The sequence below is a fragment of the Phocoena sinus genome, chromosome 20 (assembly GCF_008692025.1).
Source record: "Phocoena sinus isolate mPhoSin1 chromosome 20, mPhoSin1.pri, whole genome shotgun sequence".
NCBI lineage: Eukaryota > Metazoa > Chordata > Mammalia > Artiodactyla > Phocoenidae > Phocoena > Phocoena sinus.
This window is the reverse complement of record NC_045782.1, coordinates 21035124-21058103: the sequence shown is the minus strand read 5'-3', so window position 1 is coordinate 21058103 and position 22980 is coordinate 21035124. Positions and strand designations below refer to the sequence as shown.

General features: G+C 38.5%; 1 protein-coding gene across 1 annotated transcript in view; it reads right to left on the bottom strand.

Annotated features, from left to right (window-relative positions):
* The window catches only part of LOC116746153 (leucine-rich repeat-containing protein 37A3-like), a 68181-nt gene extending 48486 nt beyond the window's left edge, over positions 1-19695 (bottom strand). Inside the window, 4 exon segments of the mRNA XM_032617460.1 lie at positions 9852-9923; positions 16586-16657; positions 19032-19194; positions 19488-19695. Of these exon segments, the coding sequence (XP_032473351.1) occupies positions 9852-9923; positions 16586-16657; positions 19032-19194; positions 19488-19695 (515 nt within the window).
* Positions 19696-22980: the final 3285 nt, after the last annotated feature.

Genomic DNA, 22980 nt, shown 5'->3' with positions numbered 1-22980 from the left:
ACACCAGTCAGAGTGGCCATCATCAAAATATCTAGAAACAATAAATGCTGGAGAGGGTCTGGAGAAAAGGGAACACTTGCACTGCTGGTGGGAATGTGAATTGGTACAGCCACTATGGAGAACCGTATGGAGGTTCCTTAAAATACTACAAATAGAACTACCATATGACCCAGCAATCCCACTACTGGGCATATACCCTGAGACAACTAAAATTCAAAAGGAATCATGTACCAAAATGTTCATTGCAGCTCTATTTACAATAGCCCAGAGATGGAAACAACCTAAGTGTCCATCTTCAGATGAATGGATAAAGAAGATGTGGCACATATATACAATGGAATTTTACTCAGCCATAAAAAGAAACAAAATTGAGCTATTTGTAATGAGCTGGATAGACCTAGAGTCTGTCATACAGAGTGAAGTAAGTCAGAAAGAGAAAGACAAATACCGTATGTTAACACATATATATGGAATTTAAGAAAAACAATGTCATGAAGAACCTAGGGGTGAGACAGGAATAAAGACACAGACCTACTAGAGAACGGACTTGAGGATATGGGGAGGGGGAAGAGTGAGCTGTGACAAAGCGAGAGAGAGGCATGGACATATATACACTACCAAACGTAAGGTAGATAGCTAGTGGGAAGCAGCCGCATGGCACAGGGAGATCAGCTCGGTGTTTTGTGACCGCCTGGAGGGGTGGGATAGGGAGGGTGGGAGAGAGGGAGACGCAAGAGGGAAGAGTTATGGGAACATATGCGTATGTATAACTAATTCACTTTGTTAAAAAGCAAAAACTAACACACCATTGTAAAGCAATTATACCCCAATAAGGATGTTAAAAAAAAAAATTTAATCGTCACAGTAACCTTTTGTGCTAGATATATTACCCCATTGTACAAATGAGGAAACTGAGGCACAGAGAAGTTACATAACTTGTCCTAACTCATCAAGCTAGTAAGAAGCAGTGCTGGAATATGAACTCATTTCTGACTCTAAAGCCTGTGTTTAACCTGAATGAAAAAAACAAAGATGGGGATGTTTAAAACATCTGTTACTTTAACCTTAATTTTGAGAGCACTAAATATAGCGATACCTTTTCAGACTTCATCTACCCATCTGGAAAAGCCTCTATGAGAATTGTATTTTCTCTTTTTATTTATTTCTCTTTTTATTTATTTTTTCCTTAATAATCTCCCATGATAGATATTTAATTGGCCTATGGTCATTGAGACTTTACAGATTTAAAAAAATATTGCAGGTAAATCAGTAAAAATGATTGGAGAAGGACATCTGAAAGTTCATCCCTCCATAGAAGCAACAATATCAACAACAAAAATGGCAAAACTGGCAAAAATGGTCAGAATCAACTTTTTCTGAACTCTGGAAATTTAACCAACAGACTAGTAGCAAATTGGGCAACAATTTATTCAAAGAAAAATTAATTTCTGTAAGAACAATGAGATCTGTGTTGCTTTAACTTGTCCTTGACCTTTGTTCTCCATGCCAGTAGTAGCCTTGAAAAACAGCCCACATCCCTGGTACCAGAAGGAGCAGCATGGACTGAGAGGTCCTTCAAAGCCTCATTCCCAAAGAACTGTCATTGTTTTACAAGTCTGGTGGTCCCCTGGATGACCTCACTTGAAAGGATTGCCTTTGACCTGACTGAGAGCTGTCTAGTGAGAAAAGCCTCTCCTCAAGTGGCATTTCTGGAAAACCTTTTGAAGCAAATATTTTAACATGGTGGTTGCATCAGGCAATGGATAACATTTTGGGGCAAAAAACAGCCCAAACTAAAAGCTTAAAAAGAAAAGCTGAGGAATGAGATGTCCACAGAGACTTTGAAATGTTCCAGTGTATTCCTGGGAAACTGGAAGACCACAAGACATATTCCTGGGAATCTAGGAAAATAACTGTTAGCATTAATAAATGAGTTCAGCAAGGTTGTAGGATATAAGATCAATATTTTTTCTACACACCAGCAATGAGTAATCCAGAAAAGAAATTAAGAAAACAATTCCTGTGTAATAGCATCAAAACAAATAAAATACCTAGGAAAAAATTTAACCAAGTAAGTGCAAGATTCACACTGAAAGCACAAAACTGTTGAAAGAACTTGAAGAAGCTCTAAATAAATATAAAGACATGCTGGATTCATGGACTGGAAGATAATCTTATTACAATATCACTACTTCCCAAATCAACCTATGGTTCCATTGCAATTCCTATCAAAATCCCAGCTGACTTCTTCCCAGAAATTGCCAAGCTAATTCTAAAATTCATATGGCAATTCGAAGAAAAAGAATAACCAAAACAATGTTAGTAAAGAACAAAGTGGGAGAATTCACACATCCTGGTTTCAAAACTCAGTTCAAAGCTACTGAAATCACATTGTGGTACTGGAATAAGAACAGACATATAAATCAATGGAAAAGAATTGACAGTATAGAAATAAACCCTCATGTTTATGATCTATTGATTTTCAACAGGGTGCTAAAGCAATTCAATATGGAAATAACAGTCTTTTCAAATGATGCTGGGACAACTGTACATCCACACACGAAATAATGAAGCTGGACTCCTACACTTCAAACCATATATTAAAATTAAGTCCAGATAGATCAAATATCCAAATGTAAGTCCTAAGCCTATAAATCTCTTAGAAGAAAACACAGGAGTAAATCTTTATCACCCTGCATTAGACAACAGTTTCTTAGATATGCTACCAGAAGCACAAACAACCAAAGGTAAAATAGATGAATTGGATTTTATAAAAATTAAAAAGTTTGTGCTTCAAAGGGCACTATGAAGAAAGTGAAAAAGCATGTAGAATGGGAGAAAATACTACAGGTGGGAAGAATAATATGCAGTTGGGAGAAGAAAAGTATAGTAATTTCTAGATGTGACAATCTCAAACTTTTGAACTATTACGAATAAAACAGCCACCAGGAATCACCCAAAAGGGCAGACCCAAGTTATTTTTATTTTTAGCGTTTATGTCTTTCTAAATCTGAGAAGCTGCCAGGATTCTAGTACATAGCAAAAAGTGATGACAACACCCTCAAGTGTGTAAGCTTCTGTGTGTACATAGCTATCTAAGGGAAACCAATGCTAGTTGACTGGGGGAGCATTAGGGCAGCTCTGTGACCGCAGCTCAATTTGCCTTCATAGTGTGGCCACACATCCCTCACTGGTATTATCAACAATGGGGTAAATAATTCAATAGGGATAAGGCTTTGATTTTCCTCTTGTTCTCTCTTAAGCTTATGTTCTTGGTACAATATTGATGTACCACAGAAAAGCCAGCATGTGAATGTGCTCTGTCTGGTTAAGTTATAAAGCCTTTCTACATTGTAGAGTCCTTCAGTTTCTAAAATCATGGAGCTTGTATTGTTAGAACCAATGAAGTGACTAAAAGAATTTTTAAAAATAAGCCATCAGTCTGGACCTACATAGGTGAATGAAGGAGAAACACATTAAAGTCAGAAAAAAGAAGTATACTTAACATTTAGGATTATCAACCACTGCTGGTTTTCCATAATATATTTCATTCCTGATTTTATATGAAAGAGATATGATTACTACCACCATTCAAAAAGTGGTACTTTATTAATTAATAAGCTCTTGGCTCATCTTTGAGTTAGATTTCGGATTTAAAATAGACTACCACACGGCTAACTACTTCACCTGATGTTTGTCAATAACATAGAGGCTTCATTCAAGAAACCTACTGACTTATAATTACCTGAAACCCAGTGATAAATCAATGTTTTGTGGGGCCTGAACCTCTTCTACTTTGGGAAATCCTGTCTAATCAAAACATGCAAAGTTATGAATACAAAAATCGCTAGGACCCCTCTCAAGACCTTGCCAGGGACCTATGTAAGTGAGGAACACTGAAGCCTAAGCTTCATTGTATTCATGATAAGTCCACCTCAGCTGGGGCTCTTTTCCAAACTTATTTAATGCAGGCAACTTATAAACACCCCAGTAATATGTCATTATAGGTAGTAAAATGACTTAACTCGAGGGTGGCATCTTCCCTTGGTGGCTTGCCTTTGGAAAGAGATGCAATAAAGTTTATATCACACCATGGAAAATGTTTCCTGAAGCAAATTAGCTTTGTCTATTAGAAAGACTTAGTCCAAAACAAAGACTTACTATACTGTGACAATCTTTTGAAAGTAACTGTGAATGAGTTTCAGGAGTACAGTACTAATTTATTTCCAACACCAGATAGTTCTGATTCTTTCACTACCTTTTTCTGTCATTTAAGAGGAACACAAATTCAAAAGGAACAAGTTGGTGCCTCTTCCCTTACCAACTTTTCTAACCTACCACCAATTTTCTACTTCATCACCCCCCTCCCTCACCTTGTTATACTGCTGCATAGATGCTAGAATGGCTCATATATATGCTTTCCCATCAACATCCATCTTTCTCCTTCCGGTATGAAAGCTTCTTGGGGACAAAGTCCCTGCCCTATGCGTCTTTGTATCCCCAGCAGTTAGTACAGTGCTGACACACAGTGGGCATGGCACTCAGTGAATGTTTTTGAATGAATTCATTAATTTTTAAACTGTGATTGATTGATTGATTGTTCTCCAAAATGTATTTTCTGTGTTGCCTACATACCTATAGTGAAACTCTGATTCTTATAAGGAACTCTTGGTGTTATAGGATGTTTAGGAAAGGTGGTGAGTTTAAGACGTTGTATTGAGGCTACTAAAACCTCCTGGAGAAGGGACCTTATGAGCATTCTCTCTGGTGTGCTGGCAAGAGAAAAACTGACCCTTGGTGCTCTCTGCCCAAGGTAGGCATCAGCAAACTAACAAGGGAAAGGAAGGAGGCCGCTAAACATAGGCATCTGCAGGAATTGCTAATCCAGCTCCAGACACAGCCTCAACACGTTCATTAACCCAAAATGTGTGAACTATGTGAAACTGGGTTTCTGAACCACAAGACAGGTAAGAGAGTCTTTTCCAAAGCCAGGTGTAGAAGAGCTCTTTACCTTGAGTCTAAAATCGCCTTCGGGCATTTGAACGTACCCACTATCATTTCCTTGTGTCATGAGAAATCACAGAATTTTTGAGTTGAAGGGGTGTAAAACCCCACTTCTCATTGAAGAGTAGTCAGCAAAGAAAGTATATTGGATTAGGCTACAGCAATGTATTTTCTTTATATTTTCACACACAGCTGAACACAAACAATGTCTTTTTCCATGCCTAAAAAGTTCCCATTGGCCACAGAAAATTCACTTCAGAGATATACGCTTTTTGAAAAAGAATGTTCTGCGTGGCTGGGGAGAGCCCTGTGGTGTGTGTTCAGGAATTCTTTCTGCTTTACCATTTAAAAGAGCTAATAATGGTTGGGGAAGCACCCACACCTGTTGCTCCCTGAAGAACTGGGTGCTAAAGTTAGTTCTTTGCAGCTCTGGGTTGCATACATTTTAAGCAGTTAGGAACTTTGCACATGAGCAGGAGTCAAAGATAAATTCAAAAGTGGAACTTCATGGACCATTCGCATATTGGAGAGGCATCAGTGGGATTCCATGACAATGCTAATTTGTGTGGTTTTGCTTGGTGCCTTTTATTGCCCGTGCCAAAGATCAGTATTATGGAAACCACAGCGTTTCATATATATGAGATACTCAAGTCTCTTGGCCTCTTTGTGCCTTAGTTTCCTCATTTGAAATAAAAATAAATGGCTCTCAAGACAGGCTTTCCAGAATTCATACTGGGCTTACACCCAGTTAACCTATGACTGCATGATGTTTCTACACACAGTTTTTTACATGCATTCATCTTCTATATCACTTACAACTTGTGTAAAAACTGCATTCCATGCCAGGCCTGAAACGTTCCAAAGCTCAGTTCTGTGAGTAGATTTCAGCCAAGGTTACTACAAAAAAAGACACAAGCAAAAGAAAAATAGATATTCTTTCAGAACAGTTATCGTTTGGTAATAATTCTAATTTATATATGATGAAACATAATATCACTACTCCCTCCATATTCTAAAGAAATCTCACTGTGGAAGATATTATGATTTATACTTTCATGATTTTATATGTGGTGCATTAGATACAAAATAGTAAATACTCATTAAATACTTGTGTTAAGTGATCTTTATTTCTCTAGAAAGGTAGCACTATTGACATTTTGGGCTGGATAATTCTTTGCTGTGGGAGGCTCTCCTGTACACTGTTGGATGTTTAGTAGCATCTCTGGCCTCTGTCCACTAGATGCCAGTAGCATATACAGTCCTGACAAGCAAAAATGTCTCCAGACACTACCAAATGTCACCTGCGTGCAAAATCACCCTGCTTGAGAACCACTGCTCTATATAATGATTCACTCTGATCTGTGTAATAATTCTCACATTAATCTTTGCTAGAGACAAAAAGGATTTGCTACAAAATTTTAGTAGTTTTAATCATGTTTCAAAATGAGTAACAAATTAATTTTATAAAAAATTAAGGTTTATAAAAATTCCAAATAAAATGAAGTTATATTTGTAACTTACATAAACTGCAAAAAAGTAGTGGTTCAAATGTACATCTTTCGATAGACTGTATTTTATTGCAGGATAAATCTCCAGGAAAAGAAAAAGGAAAATATTGCCTCAATTATCTATTAGATATCTAATTAGTAGGAATAACTAGTAGAGGTTAGAATGATAATAATAAAGAGGAAGCTTTTGTCTAAACTCCAAACCTTAGGGATTATTATTTAAACCTTCCAGAGACCTTAACCCTGTCTTCACCTCTCTTCAGAGTCTCACCTTCATGATCTTCATAAATTAAATATACAACTATAGAACTTGATAGATTTTGAAGGTAATCTTTCCTGAGCACAGAAGCATTGATTAGATTCCACCTTTTGTGGTCTTTTCAAATTGTAGATTATGAGATCAAAGTTTTTACCTCTATATATCATCATAATTTCTAATATTAAAAGGAATATTCTTATATTTACACACTTCCCAGTATAGTTCTGTTTTGCTAGGCCAATTCATTAGGAGAAGAAGTAAAAGATACCCTTTCACACAACTTGAAAGGAAACTGCTCCTCTCATTAATATATAGCTTTAATTCAGTAGTAAACTTTCTAGCATATTGACTTTTATTCAAAAATACCTACTCTTGACTATAGCTGACTATCTTATTTCCATTGATTCCAGCTTAGTCTCTCATTTCACCTGGATGTGTATAACTGTCTTCTGACTGGTGTTTCCATCTCTACCCTCTCCCTTTCTAAGCCATCCTCCACGCGATCACCAGATTAACTCTCCGGAAGTGGTTCTCAAATACCAGCATCACTTGTGAACTTATTAAAGATACAAATACTCAGCCTTACTCTGGACCTCTTGAATCAGTAACTATGGGGCTGGAGCTTGTATTTTCACAAGCCCTCCAAGTGGTTGGCTCTGTTGCAGGCTAAAGCTTGTCCTAAAGCACTGCTGTGGTAACATGGTAGCTTGGCATGTTATACTTGGTTTGGCCTCCAAAGCCCAAGATGATCTGCCTCTCATCTCTTACTCTTCCCACTTGTACTCTACAGGTACTCAGAGAATTTTTCCTGTGTTTTGCCTTTCTCCCATGTTCCTTTTGCAAGCTTACTCTTCCCAACATGTCTGTCATTGATACCCAATGGCCCTTCGAAGCCCCATTTAAACAGCATTGCTCTAGTAACATCTTCCCTGATCCAATTTGAAGTCTTTTTTCCCTCATTTGTGCTGCAATCCCCACTTATAGCTCTCATTGCCCATATTCATTTCTTTCTTTAAATATAGCTATTTTTGCAACCCATTTCCTCTGAGCATAAACTCCTTCAATGTATGGACTAGATCCTGCTTATGTGAATCGTTTATCATATTTAAAGCCAACACCTGGACATAAAGCAAACTCAAATATGTATAAAATCAAGAAATAGCTGGGGAGTGGATAGAATGAGGAAATGACTCTTTGAAAAGAAATGTAGTTTTATTACTTCATGGAGCCTCCACAGCACTTTGTCCTTGTGGTTTGAGCTTATATGTTTATTTTCCCTGTGAGATCATGAGTTGCTAAAAGGAATCCTGCCTTACCCATCTTCATGTTTACAGCACTAGGCATAGTGCTTATTAGCATATTCTTTTTTCGCTTTTTTATTGATTGGCATTTTTTTTTTAAAGAATGAGAATACTTATGCTAACATGAAATAATCAGATTATAAATTATTTCATAGTAGAAGTAATGAAGGGCCTAGTCCACTGAGCAGTTGTCTTATTTCTTTTTCTCCAAACTGTGTTTGTAAGGTTTGGAGCCCAGATGGCAGAGAAGAGACTACTATAAAGGTGATTGCCCCTTAAAACTTGGAAGGTTTGATAATTAAAAGAACTATTTTTAGGGTCATGTGAGGATCTTTATACCCACTTCCCTTAAGCCTTTTATATTGGCAAGAAGAATCTATTTGCTACAGAGGATCATTCATTGGCTAAATAAGGATTAATTGTATACACAGCTTTGGATGCCATGGACAAAGGACAAAAACTGAGCTTTTATAGCAGAAAACACAGTTTTCTCCTTATCCCTAAATAAAAAGAAATACTAGGCAAGCATTTTCTCTTTGATAAAGAAGCTGGAGAGGGAATTCCCTGGCAGTCCAGGGGTTAGGACTCAGCACTTCCACTGCTGGGGACCTGGGTTCAATCCCTGGTCAGGGAACTAAGATCCCTCAAGTCGTGTGGCATGGCCCAAAAGACAAAACAAACAAACAAAAGAACCAGAAAAAAAAAAGGCTGGAAAGATTTTTATTAGGGGCATTTCTGATATGCTTATTTAATATAAACATTTCTGAATATACCACTTAACCATCATCTTAAACATTCTTAATATTGGTATCACAATTCCTGCCTTGAAATCCTTAACAACAGTTTGTTTTTTTGGTAACTTAATGTGTTCTTGACAATACTGATTTTGTTTTTAAGATTTTTATTTTTTTTTTTGAAATGGACCATTTTTAAAGTCTTTACTGAATTTCTTACAATATTGCTTCTTTTTCTTTATGTTTTGTTTTTTTGGCCATGAGGCATGTGGGATCTTAGCTCCCTGACCAGGGATCGAACCCACACACCCTGCATTGGAAGGCAAAGTCTTAACCACTAGACCACCAGGGAAGTCCCTTGACAATACTGTTTACATAATTCATCTGCTTGAATATTTAAATGTTAATTTAATTTAGATTATCAATGCTATAAGCTAATGGCATTCATATTAATGTAATTGTTCTCTATTTTCTTGTCCTATAGGTGACAATTTGAGGTTAACTTTAATTCCTCTCATTTCACTAAACCAACTTTTTTAAACCTTTTCTGTAAAGGCCAGATAAGTAAATATTTTAGGCTTTGCAGGCCACATAGTCTCTGTCACATATTTTTCTTCATTTCTTTTTTTTCTCATTTACAGCACTTTAAAAATCACTTTTAACTTACTGGCTGTATAAAAATGGACTGTGGGCCCGTTTTGATCCATAGGTCATAAACAAAATATAAATACAGATGGAGACTATATGAACACTTATATAACAAAGTTCATATGGGAGTCTATAATTGCTCAAACCTCATTCCCACTTTTCCTCTACAACTAAAGTGTATTTTTCTATCTATACCTTGTCTGTATAATTAAAAAATTAAAAATGAATAGGAGCTATTTAGTGCTAGTGATGGGCTGGGGCCCTAAACAGACTAACAGAATTGTAGAATTTTATTGCTAGAAGAAATTGAAAAGATTATCTAACTTGAAAGCCTTACTTACTTTATAGATAATCTACTTTATAGATAAGAACTCATAAATAAATATGATTAACTTACAAATATCGGAGGGATAGCAAGCCTTCAAATGAGTCCTTATGTAATTCAGCCAGATAATTTTCACTGAGAATTCTGAAAAATGAAAAGGTTATTTCTGGATCAAAATGCAAAATAACTACAACTATATACTACATAGGACTAACTCCAATATGTGGAGGAAAGCTGGGTAATGATGCCACCTAAGCAACCTAATTCTTATTTAATTTAGGGATGGTGATTTCTGCTCTGTTTTCCTTTAAACCTTCTTTTCACTTCCTCCTTTGTGTCTATTTCTCTACATCACGCATGTGCACACACACGCGCACACACACACACACAAACTCACACCCCACCCACTCTTCCCACCAAATCATATAATTAATGCCTACTCTCTAGATCACGAAGTCTCTGTTATAAACCAGCTCTGGGTGGCACCAACGTTGCAGAGCTGCCCTTCCCTCCTTTCTTTCCCCAGACCCTATTGGGAAGTCCCACACAGAACTGTAACAGGGCAAATGAAGCCATCTGTTTTTACCCCCATTAAAATTTTTTGAAAACCAAAATGTGCATAAAATATACATAACTGTTCAATAATTCAATTGAACAACTGTTCAACTGTTTCGTAATTACAAAACAGATCCCCACGTAACACCATTCATGTCAAGAAAGAATCCTGCCAGCATCCCAGAAGCCTCCCATGTGCCCTTTTCCAATCACAACCCTCTCTCTGGCTTCGGAGAGCAAACCACTATCCTTACTTTAATAATAATTTCCTTGCTTTTTAAATACAGTTTTGCCTTTTCTCTATCAGCCATAAACAACACAGTTTAGTCTTGCTTCTTCTTGAACTTTATATAAGTGGAATCATATTATATGTATTATATGCCACATTACTTCTTTCATTCAACATTATTTTGTAAAATTATTTTATTTTTGCCTGTAGTATGTAGTGTTGCATGTCCAACTAAATGAGGTTTCTGAGTATTTGAAAGTGGCTAATGTGACTAAGGAGTTGAATTTTTAATTTAATTAATTTCAATTATTTTGAAATTAAAATATAAAAAGACTGATACTAAATGTAATTATTGGAGAATGTTTTGGTTAGCAACAATTTGTATATGTGATACTACTTTTTTGACTGTAAATTTTATGAAATCTAAATACCAATCAAGTATTTGTAATAAAATTTAGCAACCAAATTGTGATTTCCAAGAGTTACTATGGGAAAAAAATCTAGATTCTCTCATTAATTTTTATATTGATTACATGTAGATATGGTAATACTTAGGATATTTTTAAATACTTAGTATTAAAAAAATTAGAATATCTTATTAATATATATAATGATCACATGTTAATATTTTGGATATAAGGGTTAAGTAAAAGATATTAACATTTATTTCATCTGTTTCATTTTACTTTTATTTTTAAGGGGCTACCAGAAAATTTAAGATTACTTATGTGGCTTGCATTATGTTTCTGATGAAGTGTATGACTTCTAAGTATGATTAAACCACACTTTAGTCATTCAACTGTTGGTGTATACTGAGATTTTTCTAGTTTTTATTTATTAAAAACAATACTATCTTGAACATTATTTTATTTGTATCCTGATACATATTTGCCTGAGTTTGTCTAGGATGTAATAGGGATACAAAATTGTTTCCCAAAAAGTTGTGCTGTTTCAATTTGGCAGATTAAAACATGTCAAGTCTCCACCCCTTCAACCTCCAACAAAATTCCTAAGAATGATAGAAAAGATATAGCTTAAAAATCATAACCTTAGCTCAATGTGTGGGAGCAGCTACACAAATGCTTCCCTACCAGAAACATCCTGGAGCTACTTACAGGGTGATCAGTTGGAATAGTGCGGTAGGAGCAGCCTACAGCACACATCAAACCCACATCTTCCCTCCTTGATCCAGGCAGCAAAATGTGTATTCCTCTGGGCAGGAGCAATTGGTGTTAGAAAGGGGGCAAGGTTCCAGAACGCTGGAAGAAAGTTATGCACTCCCTGACTAGCCACCAGAAGGCACCTTCCACCTCTGCCTTTTTCTCAAGGAAACCCATTAGGAGTAATAAGCCCCAAAAGCTCATTTCACTTCATCCCTGAAGCTGTGAAACAAAAGCAGTAGAGTCTCCACTAGAAAGATGAATTACACTCAGGAATGACCAAACAATGTGAGAAAGCCTACTCCATTAAGGACAGAAAACCAAAACAAACATAAGACCTTATAGCTAATGAATAAGAGTTAACAAAGCACAAGACCTTAGGATAGCACAATTACTACCCTCAGACAGATGTAAGCAGATAGTGCATCCATTAGTCAACTCAGGAATACACGAATGAAAAGTGTTAGCAATAATAATAATAATAAAAAACTCAGTGTATGAGCAGCAGAAATGACAGTTAAAGAATAAATTAGGAACCTGAGAGATCCAGCCAATGACTTCTCCAGAATGCAGAATGAAGGGAACAGGAACGATTCACAGTCAAGCATGATGCCTGGGTCTGCCTGAGGAATGTTAAGCCCTTTGCTTCCGCTGGTCTCACAATAAAGACTAGGAACATGCTGCGGGGAGGAGGGGGTGGCGTTTTGCACCTGTTTCTTATATCTGATAAGCAGGAAGGCACATAGCCAGTATCCCATGAGTGGAGTGAGGGAGTGGTAGAGAGAGGCAGTACAGAAGAAACTCTATAAGATGTCAAAGGTAGCTTTCTCTTGCCTGGAAGAATCCCCTTCCTTGCAGGTGATATTAACAGTGGTACATCCTTCAGGAGCCTTGGGGATCTGAGCACAAGCTATGTTGCCTTGTAAAACTATTTCCATTGAGTTCTGCATTTAAAACGTCCTGCTTTTTACTCACAGTGCCTCTTGGTCACATATTTATATTAATTCCATCTCATAGCTTAATTCCACCTCATAAATTAATTATTTACTCATAGCTTATGAAAATTAAAATATTACTACCTGGAAACTCTGCAACTCAGTTATTAAGGTGGTTCATATTATACAGAATATAGTCACACACATTTTTAAAAGATCACTTAAACAAAAACACAAAAGACTTCAATTACCACAAAGAACTCTTGGAGCCCTGAACATGCTTCAGAGACCCTGACCTCAAATTGAAATTCACCATGTTAGAAGGAATCGCAGTGATAGTCAGAATACATGTTAGGGGGAATTGTCAGCAGATGGTGCTAAGATTGAATGTTTTCTCACCACTAAGTAGTGGTTTCATATTTCCATGGAAATGATGCAAAAAGAAAAAAAACAAATCAATATGTCCAACGACATTTATGGTAACACTTTTCATACCTTCAAAGGTAGGAAAAAACTCTACCCCCCCATATCACGTAACAAAACTGTATGTATACATCAAAACTGATATACAAATGTCACAGGAATTGCTGGCATATGAAAAAAAAGCTACACAAAAGTGGAACTCGTATATGCTAATTATAACTTTGAACGTTGACAAGGATTCAGTAAGTACAGCAAAGAGATGGGGCTGCTCATCAACTCTTTATGGCAGTGTCTTCTCTGATTGGCTGATGCCCATATCAGACTGGTTTGAGTTTGAATATCATGGTAGTACAGGGAGTAACCAAACAGTATGTATTTCAAATTAATGGGGTTTCTTTCTGTGAAGTTGTTTGGATGACTGGATAGAAGAAATTTTTAAAATAACAACGGTAAATTCAGCCTAGAAGTAAAGTTTAGACTGAGATTGAGTCAGTCACCAAAACATTACCCAAAAAGCAGCTTCAAATAAGAAATAGCTGAATAACTGAAATAAAATACATTAATCTGTAGGACTCCAAATATTCACTTTGACCGAAGAAAAAATTTTGAAACTATGGGGAATCAGAGTTAAAGCCAGATCTAAAACTTTCTGACACCAGGCAAATATCAAAACCAGGCATGAAGGAACATTTAAGAAAGATCCATGTCTAACTTCTGACCAGGGTTCTTGCCTAAGGCAGTCTTCTGATTTTTACATTCATTTTTGATTCTGTATTACTGACAATTATCCTTCTCTCCACCTCTGTAACTTCTTGGAAATTGAGAGGGTTCAGGGTCTGTTTGATTGATTTAGCTATATATATAAAATGCAAACAATAGGCCTTTCTGGAACTGATTTACTCTCCTTCCCCTGCTTTCTTTCTCTCCAAAGTATTTAGCAATGCTTGAAATTATATCTATCTATTTATTACACTTATATACTTATTTCTATATATTTGTAAACCCCCTGAGAACTGGGATACTTGGGCTCTTTCATTCCTGGGCCTGTAACCCTAGCATGTAAAACAGTTCCTGGCATATCGTAGATACTGGAAAAAAATATTTATTGAATGAATTAAGAAAGTGACAAGTTATCAACTATCAGATAATTTTATTTAAAACAAAATATCAATTTACCGTCACTCGTGAGGATAAGTACAGGAAAAGAAATGTCTTTCTTCTCCCCTACATTTGTGACTCAATCTTTTGAGACAAGAATCCTTTGAGAATTTCATAAAAGCAATGGTTCTTTTCCCAAAAAACTGCACTTTCTTGAACACACGCAAAAGTGTGCATGCAATTTCGACTTGTGGATCTTCCTTTTAGGGCAGAGGTCTGTGAATAGAGAGGACTGAATCCAGAGTGCCAAACTGGGATGGGAAATAAAATTACATCTGAGTTTTCACAAATCTCTAACTAAAATCAGCACTTGCTTCCATTATGAATGTAGGCAACAAACCACAGTAGATCAGCAGTACAGTTAATTTGGTCCCCAATAGAAATCACAGGTCATTTCATATCACGTATATGCTGCAGATACCTTGAAATATCATTTATTCTCATCACTACCCTGGAGTTATAATATTTATTAGACCTACCACTATATCTTGTTATTTAGTGTGCTAACAGAAGCATATTTATTACTATTTCACTAATTTTAAAAATATTCTGAAAACTATTTCAATATAGTTGGTTTCCTTTTTTCGATATATTTTGACTTATTATATATTTTAAAACATTATCCCAAGAACATAAGTTTCTGCAGCTTGCCAAAGATGTATACACGGGGGAGCAGGAGGGAGATTAAGAAATTCTGCTTTGCGGAACCACTGACCTCAAGTTAGGAACCTCTGCTTATAAGGTATAAACCTCAAGCTGACTTAGATACCTTCAAACCTTACCAGACTCATGTTTTAGAGTATCGCCTCCCAAACTCATGCTTTTTAAAAATTAATTTTTAAATTTCAATTTATTTTTTAAAAATATGTAATATATATTCACATCTTAAAATTCCAAAAATATGTAGCACACAATTCAAACTTTTTCTCTTACCTCTGTCCCTCAATCTACCACCACCCTCCACTCCCAGAGGAAATTAAGTTATCTATTTCTTGTGCCAAATGACTTTCATTTTTCTTACAAGTTTGGGAAATAAAATCTCCAAGTTAGATACTATCACAGGAAATACAAACTACATATAGTATTTAGGAAATCTGTAAATTAAAAAATAAATTGCCTGATTCTAGCATTTTTTTCCTTACCAATATGATATCAGACTAAGGGGTCATCTCTTTAAGGGTGGTCATAATACCTGTTTTTAGATTGACTGTTATGATTTTTTATTATTAATTCAGAAGTCATTTATGACTTGTATATTCAAGTTGAACTACGGATATGACCACAGACTGTCATGAAAAATTACTTTGAATGTTTTTTCCAAAATCACTTATGTATCTAAAATGACTTTTTCTACAAATCAATAAAAAAAAAATAGTAACAGAAAAATGGGCAAAGGACAGACAATTCTCAGATAAACTACAAATGTTCAGTAAGCATATAAATATATTTAAGTTCACAATAAGAAAAATTCAAATTCAGATGGAACTCCTTTTATTCACTCATCAGATTAGCAAAAAAAAAAAAAAGTAGACTATCCAGTGGTGGTGGAAGTGTGTGGGGAAATGAATGTCATCACAGCATGGTGACTGGAGTATAAGCTGGCACCACCAATTTTAAGGGCAATTAAAATTTTATAGCTAAATAGTCTTCACCCAAACAATCCCATTTCTAGATAACTATTCTATAGAAATAAATGACCAGGCTCACAAAAATGCATGTACAAGGATATTCATTGTAGCAATGTAAGTAACAAGAAAACTGGACAAAATCTAAACATCCTTCAATAGGGGCATTATTAAACTGTGATACATTCATACTATGGAATATTATGCATGAGATTAAATGAATGGGGTAACCCTCTATGTACTGGGAAGGAAAGAAACCTAAGACATATCATGAAATGAAGGAATCAAGTGGCAGACGTTACTTATGTAAAAAAGGTAAGAAAAACACACAAACCTATTTGCCTATCTGTAAATATGTATGTACACAAAAGTATGGAAAAGAGTCTGGAAGGATTAATACTAAACTTAAAGTAGTGGGTGGGGGGTTAGGGCACAAGGAGGGTTTTCACTATACCTGTTATTTCATTGTTATATATTGAGAATATAATCATGTATTACTTGTATAATGCAAAATAAGTTTAAATTGTCTCTTACTGATTTTAAAGAGGCCCTGACAAATTTCATTTTTAAAATAAACACAGAATTTCAGTCATTAGGTTTCTTTGGGATATGGAAGGGGAAATACCTTTTCTCACAGGTATTGACCTCAAAATTCTGGACCAAGAAGGATCTTACAAGGCAATTAGCTTTTTGTATTCATATTTGGGGAGAGTATACTCACAGCTTCTCAGCCCAGCGATATGCCTTCCATATACTTTCATCAATGTAAGAAATAGAGTTTCCCTGGAAATTTCTGTGAAGAACCACAGTTCATATGCTTGAATAGATAGGAAAAGAATGTAGAGAAGGAGGAAAAGAATCATGGCCACCTTGTGGGGAATATTCAAATGCAGAAAAGACCAGCTTTATAATTCCCACAGCTTATCAGCTCCCCAGTGTGCACAATTAATAAAAAACATACCGTGAGGCCACTGGCACAAACAATGAGGCATCTTCTCAGAACTTGAACTTCCTATCTGTCCAATTTCTTGGATACATAATGCCAATTACTTATTTTCTAAAATCACTTATGTGTCTAAAATGACTCCTACAAATCAATGAGAAAAATGGCAAACATTTATCAATATCAGCAAATAAATATAAAGAAACCCTATGCCAGGCAACACCAAAGCTTTGGCTCAGTGCCCTCAGAATCTTTCCGGGTGTTAGAAGGATACAGGCAATTAGAAATTATAGTGACTAATACGAAAATATCTCTTAAACATATTACATAGGGAAAAGCACAAGTCACTGAGCAAGGAGTAAATTTATTACCTCATTAGGGGAACAAAATGCAAAGGAAAGAGATCGGAAGGAAGGACACACATCAAAACAGTAACAGGAGTTACCGTATTGGTGGTAGGGAAGTTAGGGTGGAATTTTCGCATTTCATCCCATATACTTCTGTCACGTTTCTTTTTTTAAACAGTGAGAATGTATCCATGAATTAGATATGTTTAAAAGAAGGTGTTAAATGCCTGAGGTTCAGTTTGAACCACTAACTCAGTGGATGACTGAATCTTTGGCTTTAGCATTGTCCTCTTTCCTCAGCAACAATGTAACTATTCAGTTTATAAGCACATTTTTCACGGGAGTCAGAAATAGGTCAAAATGGATACCTGTCTGCCCATCTGCCTGAGGGACATTTCCACTCAAACAGAGCCTTCTGGTTGCTTTATGCTCACCAATAAAAGATGCCTAAGACTGAACTCATCTCCTTCAAACTGACTGTGCTTCCCAACTGCTGTATTTCCACCTGTTATACCACCATCATTCTGCCCATCAACACGTGATTTTTCTTTTTCCTGTACTACAATCCCCCAACTCTAGTCAATTACTACATCTTGTCAGTTTTTCCTCTGTAGTACTCTCAGGATTTTCTTTCTACTTCCATCACAACCACATTAATTCAGCTCCTTCTCACTTTACTCCTAGATTTTGCTAAAGCATTCTATTTGGTCTCCGTGAATCAAGTTTCCTCTCTGATCGCTCTACATATGAAATCTAAAATAAGCCCCTTGTTTTAATCATTTGTCTCTCTTGCTTGAAAACATGCATTGGCTCCTCATATCTTACAGCATAACTTTCAAACCCCCATTGCCAGTAGTCAAGGGTTTTCATAATCCTATCTTTCATTGTTGCCTAACCCAATTCTTTACAGCCAAACTAACTATTAAATTCTGATCATCCCTGCAGTCACACCTTTGCCTAGACTGTACTGCCTATTATTTCTCTGACAAATCACAGCCAATCTTTAAGTCCCAGCTGAAGATTTAGCTTATCCATGCAGCCTTCCGTGACCTCCACACCCATGTGAGTACAGGTTCTGGTGAAATACAGCACCTATCTGTATTTCTTTTAATACTTAATTATATATTACCTCCATTTTAAGGCATATCCCCTTTCTTCCCACTTGTCATTGTCATGTTCTGGAGACAATACCATATACTTCTGTGGCTCCCACAGTACTTAGCCCTGGGTTGGGCACAAAATGGGTGCTACATATAGGAAGCCAGGGGACAAAGATGAGTTCTAGATATAACTGAGGGATTGAATAATAATAATAGTTAACACTAAAGTATATGCTAGGCACTGATAGAAGAGCTTTACCTATATTAACTCATCTAAGTCTCCCAATGAGATTGGAGTTATTAGGAGAATTAGGAGTCATCCTATGAGATGATGACTACCATAATCCCCATTTTATAGATGAGGAAATTGAGTCATAAAGCTAATAAATGGCAGACCTATGTTAAAAGCCAGGTAGTCTGGCTCCAGAATCTCTACTCTTAACCACTTTGTTGTATTACCACCAATGAGATGGGGAGAGGGACATGTTGCTGTAAAGAGGATGGAGTAAAGATGGGAGAAGAGTAGATGTTAAGGAATTAAATAATGGGGTAAAAAATGGAGAAGGAAAAAATAAGGGCAATTAAAAGTAAAAGACTGGAGGAGAGGGAAAAATAGTAAGAAGGAGAATGAAGATAAGGAATCATTGACAAACAAAAGGTGGAAACAGAAAGTCAGTCAATGTGGATTGGCGAGATAAGGAGGACCCAGGAAGACCTGAAGAAAGGCTGCCATGTCAGGAAGGATGCAGAGAACAAACGAGGAAAGTCGATTCTTACATGATGTTGAAAGTGCTGTTGTAGGCGTTAGGCTCTGGCTCAGGCACTCTGTGGAGCTTCTGCTTTGAGCTGAGACCGACACATGACAGCGTCTCATTTTTGAAGGTACAGAGCTCACATATGCTGATGTTTGTGGTGGCATGCTGTTCTGGCTGCTTCTTTTCTGGGGTATATTTTACACCAGGAAAACCTGTGGATACTGAATACTGAGTTAAAGGAAAGAGAACTGTCTCAGATGGCCTTGGTTGCTGAGATATGTTAACTCCCAGGTCCACACGTGGAACTGTAACTTGAGTCAGGTTTGGCTGTGCAAGTGTCACCTCAGGGTGTTTTAAGGGGGAGCTGTAGTCTGCCATAGGGATGTAGAATGTCCAGCTTCCATAGTGGGTTCTGGAATTGTGGTTTGCTCTAGGTCCACATGATGAACAATGACGCTGGATGATGTTGAATACTGACCTTGACCCTTCCTTGTAGTTGGAACTGTCACCTGCTGCTGGAATGGAGATTGAACTACAACATGCTGAGGTGCCTCTGGAGGCTGATTTGGGGTCTCCTGCATGACTGGCGAAGGTAAAGTCTCCATATTGGATCCTGCAGTAACGGTAAGTTCCACATCCATAGGATGAATTGTGACTAGATTCAGGTTTGGCTGTTCAAGTGTCATCTCAGGGTGTTTTGGAGGGGGAGCTGTAGTCTGCTGTCAGGCTGTAGAATGTTCAGACTCTGTAGTAGGTTCTGGAGTTGTGGTAAGCTGCAGGTCTAAAAGTTTAACTGTGTTACTGGGTGATGTTGGATGCTCAGCATGATCCTGATCTGGTGCTGGAACTGTCACCTCGGGATACAATGGAGACTGAGCTACAACTTCCTTAATGAGCTCTGGAGGCTGAGCTTGGGTATGCTGCATGGTTGGAGAAGGTTCAACCTCCATACTGGATTCCAGAGTTAACGTAATTCCGGGTCCAAAGGTTGAACTGTGACACTGGGTGATGTTGGAGGCTCAGTGTGATCCTGATCTGGTGTTGGAACTATTGGGTTCTGGTATACTGGAGGCCGAGCTACAAAAACTTCCTTAGGGTGGCTCTGGAGGCTGGGTTAAGTTCTCCTGTATGGTTGGAGATGGTTCTTCCTCCTTAGTGGGTTCTGGCCTTATGGTCAGTTTAAGGTCCAATGGTTGAATCGTGACCTCAGTGAAGGTTGGATGTTGAGCCTGAACTTGCTCTGGATTTGGAAATGTCACCTCGGGGTATGTTGGTTGAGTTGGGGCTCCCTGCTGAACTGGAGAATGTTCAATTTCAGAGGGTGTTGGATGATGATCTGAAATCTCTTGCTGGACTGACAAAGGTTCCAACTGCTCAGGGGACACTGTAGACTGAGCTGAGGTTTCTTGTTGGGGTGAAGAAGTTTCAACCTCCTTAGTGAATGCTGGAGTTACGATAAGTGCAAGATCCATAGGTATAACAGTGACATCGGGCTGCTGCAGAAGCTGAGCTTGATCCTGACCTCGAGGAGAAACTGTTGTCACATGATGCTCTGCAGAGAAAACTACAGTCACATTAGAGAGCTCTGGAGACTGAGTTGGAGAGGATTCAACCTCACCAGGAGACTGGATACTGAGCTGTGCCTTCCTGTTAAGGTGGAGAAGGTACAATATCAGGAGCCTGTGGATGCTGATCTGGAATCTCCTGTTGGGTTATGGCAGGTATAACTTCTTCTCCAGGATGCTCTGGATACTGAACTGGGGTCTCCTATTATACTGAAATTTTATTATGTGTACCGGGTTCTGGAGATTGGGCTGGAGCTTCCTGTTGAACTGACAAAGGTTAAACCTCCTCAGGTGGCTGTGAAGGCAGCGTTGGGACCTCATGCTGTGTTGTAGAAAATTCTGCATTAATAAGGGGCACTCAGGGCTGAGCTGAAGGCTTGCGCTGATTTGGAGAAGGACCCACCTCTGCAGTGGTTCTTTTGTTATGGTAAGCTCCACATCTGAAGGTTTGACAGCGACACTGGATAAGTTTGGTTGCTGAGCCTGAGGGTGACTTGGAGGTGAAGCTGTCATTTCATGATGCTCTGGAGGTTGAGCTGGCTGTTCTTATTGAGTTGGAGTAGGTTCCACCTCCCCTAAAGAAGGCTCTGGAGGCTGAGCTGGTTGTTCCTGCAGGGTTGCAGAAGGTTCTATCTCCACTGGAGACAGAGATGGGATCTACTGCTGGGCTGCCAAAGATTCTGCCCCATTAGGGGGCTCTGGTGACTGAGCCCCTTCCTCCTTGGTTGCAGAAGTTTCAGCTTCTCCAAAAACCTATGAAAGCTGAGCTGGAGTCTTCTGCTGGGTTGCTGTTTGCAAGTCCTCAGGAGGCTCTGTAGGCTCAGAAGGCTGAGTCAGTTGTTCCTGTTCACTTGGAGAAGGCTCAGCTTCCACAAGAGGCTCTGGAGGTTGACCTGTGGTCTCCTGCTGGGTTGGAGAAGGTTCTGTCTCCTCATTATGTTCAAGAGGTGGAGCCGGGGCCTCCTGCTGAGCTATAGGAAATTCACCATCTGTAGTGGACTCTGGAGTGTTGGTAAGTTCCAAATTCAGAGGTTGAAGTGTAACACTGGGCAAGTTTGAATGAGCATAACGCTGAGCACCAGGTAGACATGCTACCTCATCACTCACTGGAATTTGAAGTACATATATGTAGGGAACCCTGGAGACTGAGCTGGGGCCTCTTGATGGAGTAGAGAAAGTTCAGCCTCCTCAGGGTGCTCTGCAGGCTGAGATGGGATCTCCTGTGGACTGGAGAATGTTCAACCTTCTTGGGGCACTCTGGAGGCTGAGATGGGGCCTCCTGCTGGACTGGAGAAGGTTCAACCTCTTTAATGACCTGTGGAGTTATGGTAAGTGCCAGATCCAGAGGTTTAACAGTTACATTGTACAAGTTTGACTGCTGAGTTTCATTTACTCCATGATGTGCTACTGGTTGAACTACAAACTCCTTAAGTGTCTCCAAAGACTGGGCTATGACCTCCTGAGGACTTGAAGTTTCTAGTACCTCAGGGGCCTCTGAAGGCTGAGATGGATCCTCCTGCTGAAGTGGAAGTGGTTCTACTTCTTCATTGGGCTCTGGATGCTGAGGCTGGTCCTCTGCCTGGGGTGAAAAAGATTCAACCTCCTCAGGGGTCTGTGGATGCTGAGCAGGGACCTCCTGCTGGGTAAAGATTCAGCCTCCTCAGTGAGCTCTGGATGATGAGCTTGGGCCTCCTGCTGGGATGGAGAAATTTCAGCTTCCTCGGGGGGCTCTGGAGGTACATCTGGGATCCCCCCAAAATCCCTAGGTATGCTCTCCTCAGGATAAAAGGCATCCATACTGGGATCTAAATAATCACCCTGCAACTGTTGTTCTAGACCCTGAGTGTTTTTTTCAAATTGGCCTATAGTTCAAACAACAACTTTGGCAAGCCGTTGATACTGAGCTAGATCTTTCTTCAGGTTTGGTGGTGAAACAATAAACTTCATTGGTTTTGAGCTCTTACTACCTAGAGTTGGAACAAGTATTTCAAATGATTGGTGACCTTCAGCCTGATCTAGACCTATGTGTTTAGTCTTACTTTTGTGTCGAGAAGGCAGAACAAAGGGCTGATTCTGATCCCAGTCTAGCACTGGACCCGGCTCTGGGAGCTTTTGATGTTGGGTTTGCTAGTTATTCAGATCATGATGTGGAACAGCAAACTGATCTGTAGGCAGCTCTCCAACGTAATCCGTGTCCGGGTATGGAACCTCAGTCTCAGTCAACTCCTGATGAGGCGGGGCCAACATCTGGACTGGAGACGAGGACACCAAGTAATTAAAGCCCCCAGCTTCTACCAGGGGTGTAAGGGCATGGGGCAATTTGGGAGGAGGTTCTTAGGCATGTGAAGACCAAGCCTCGGTCAGCCGCGGGGGGTTGGGTGTCACCTGCACGGGGTCCAGGGTCCA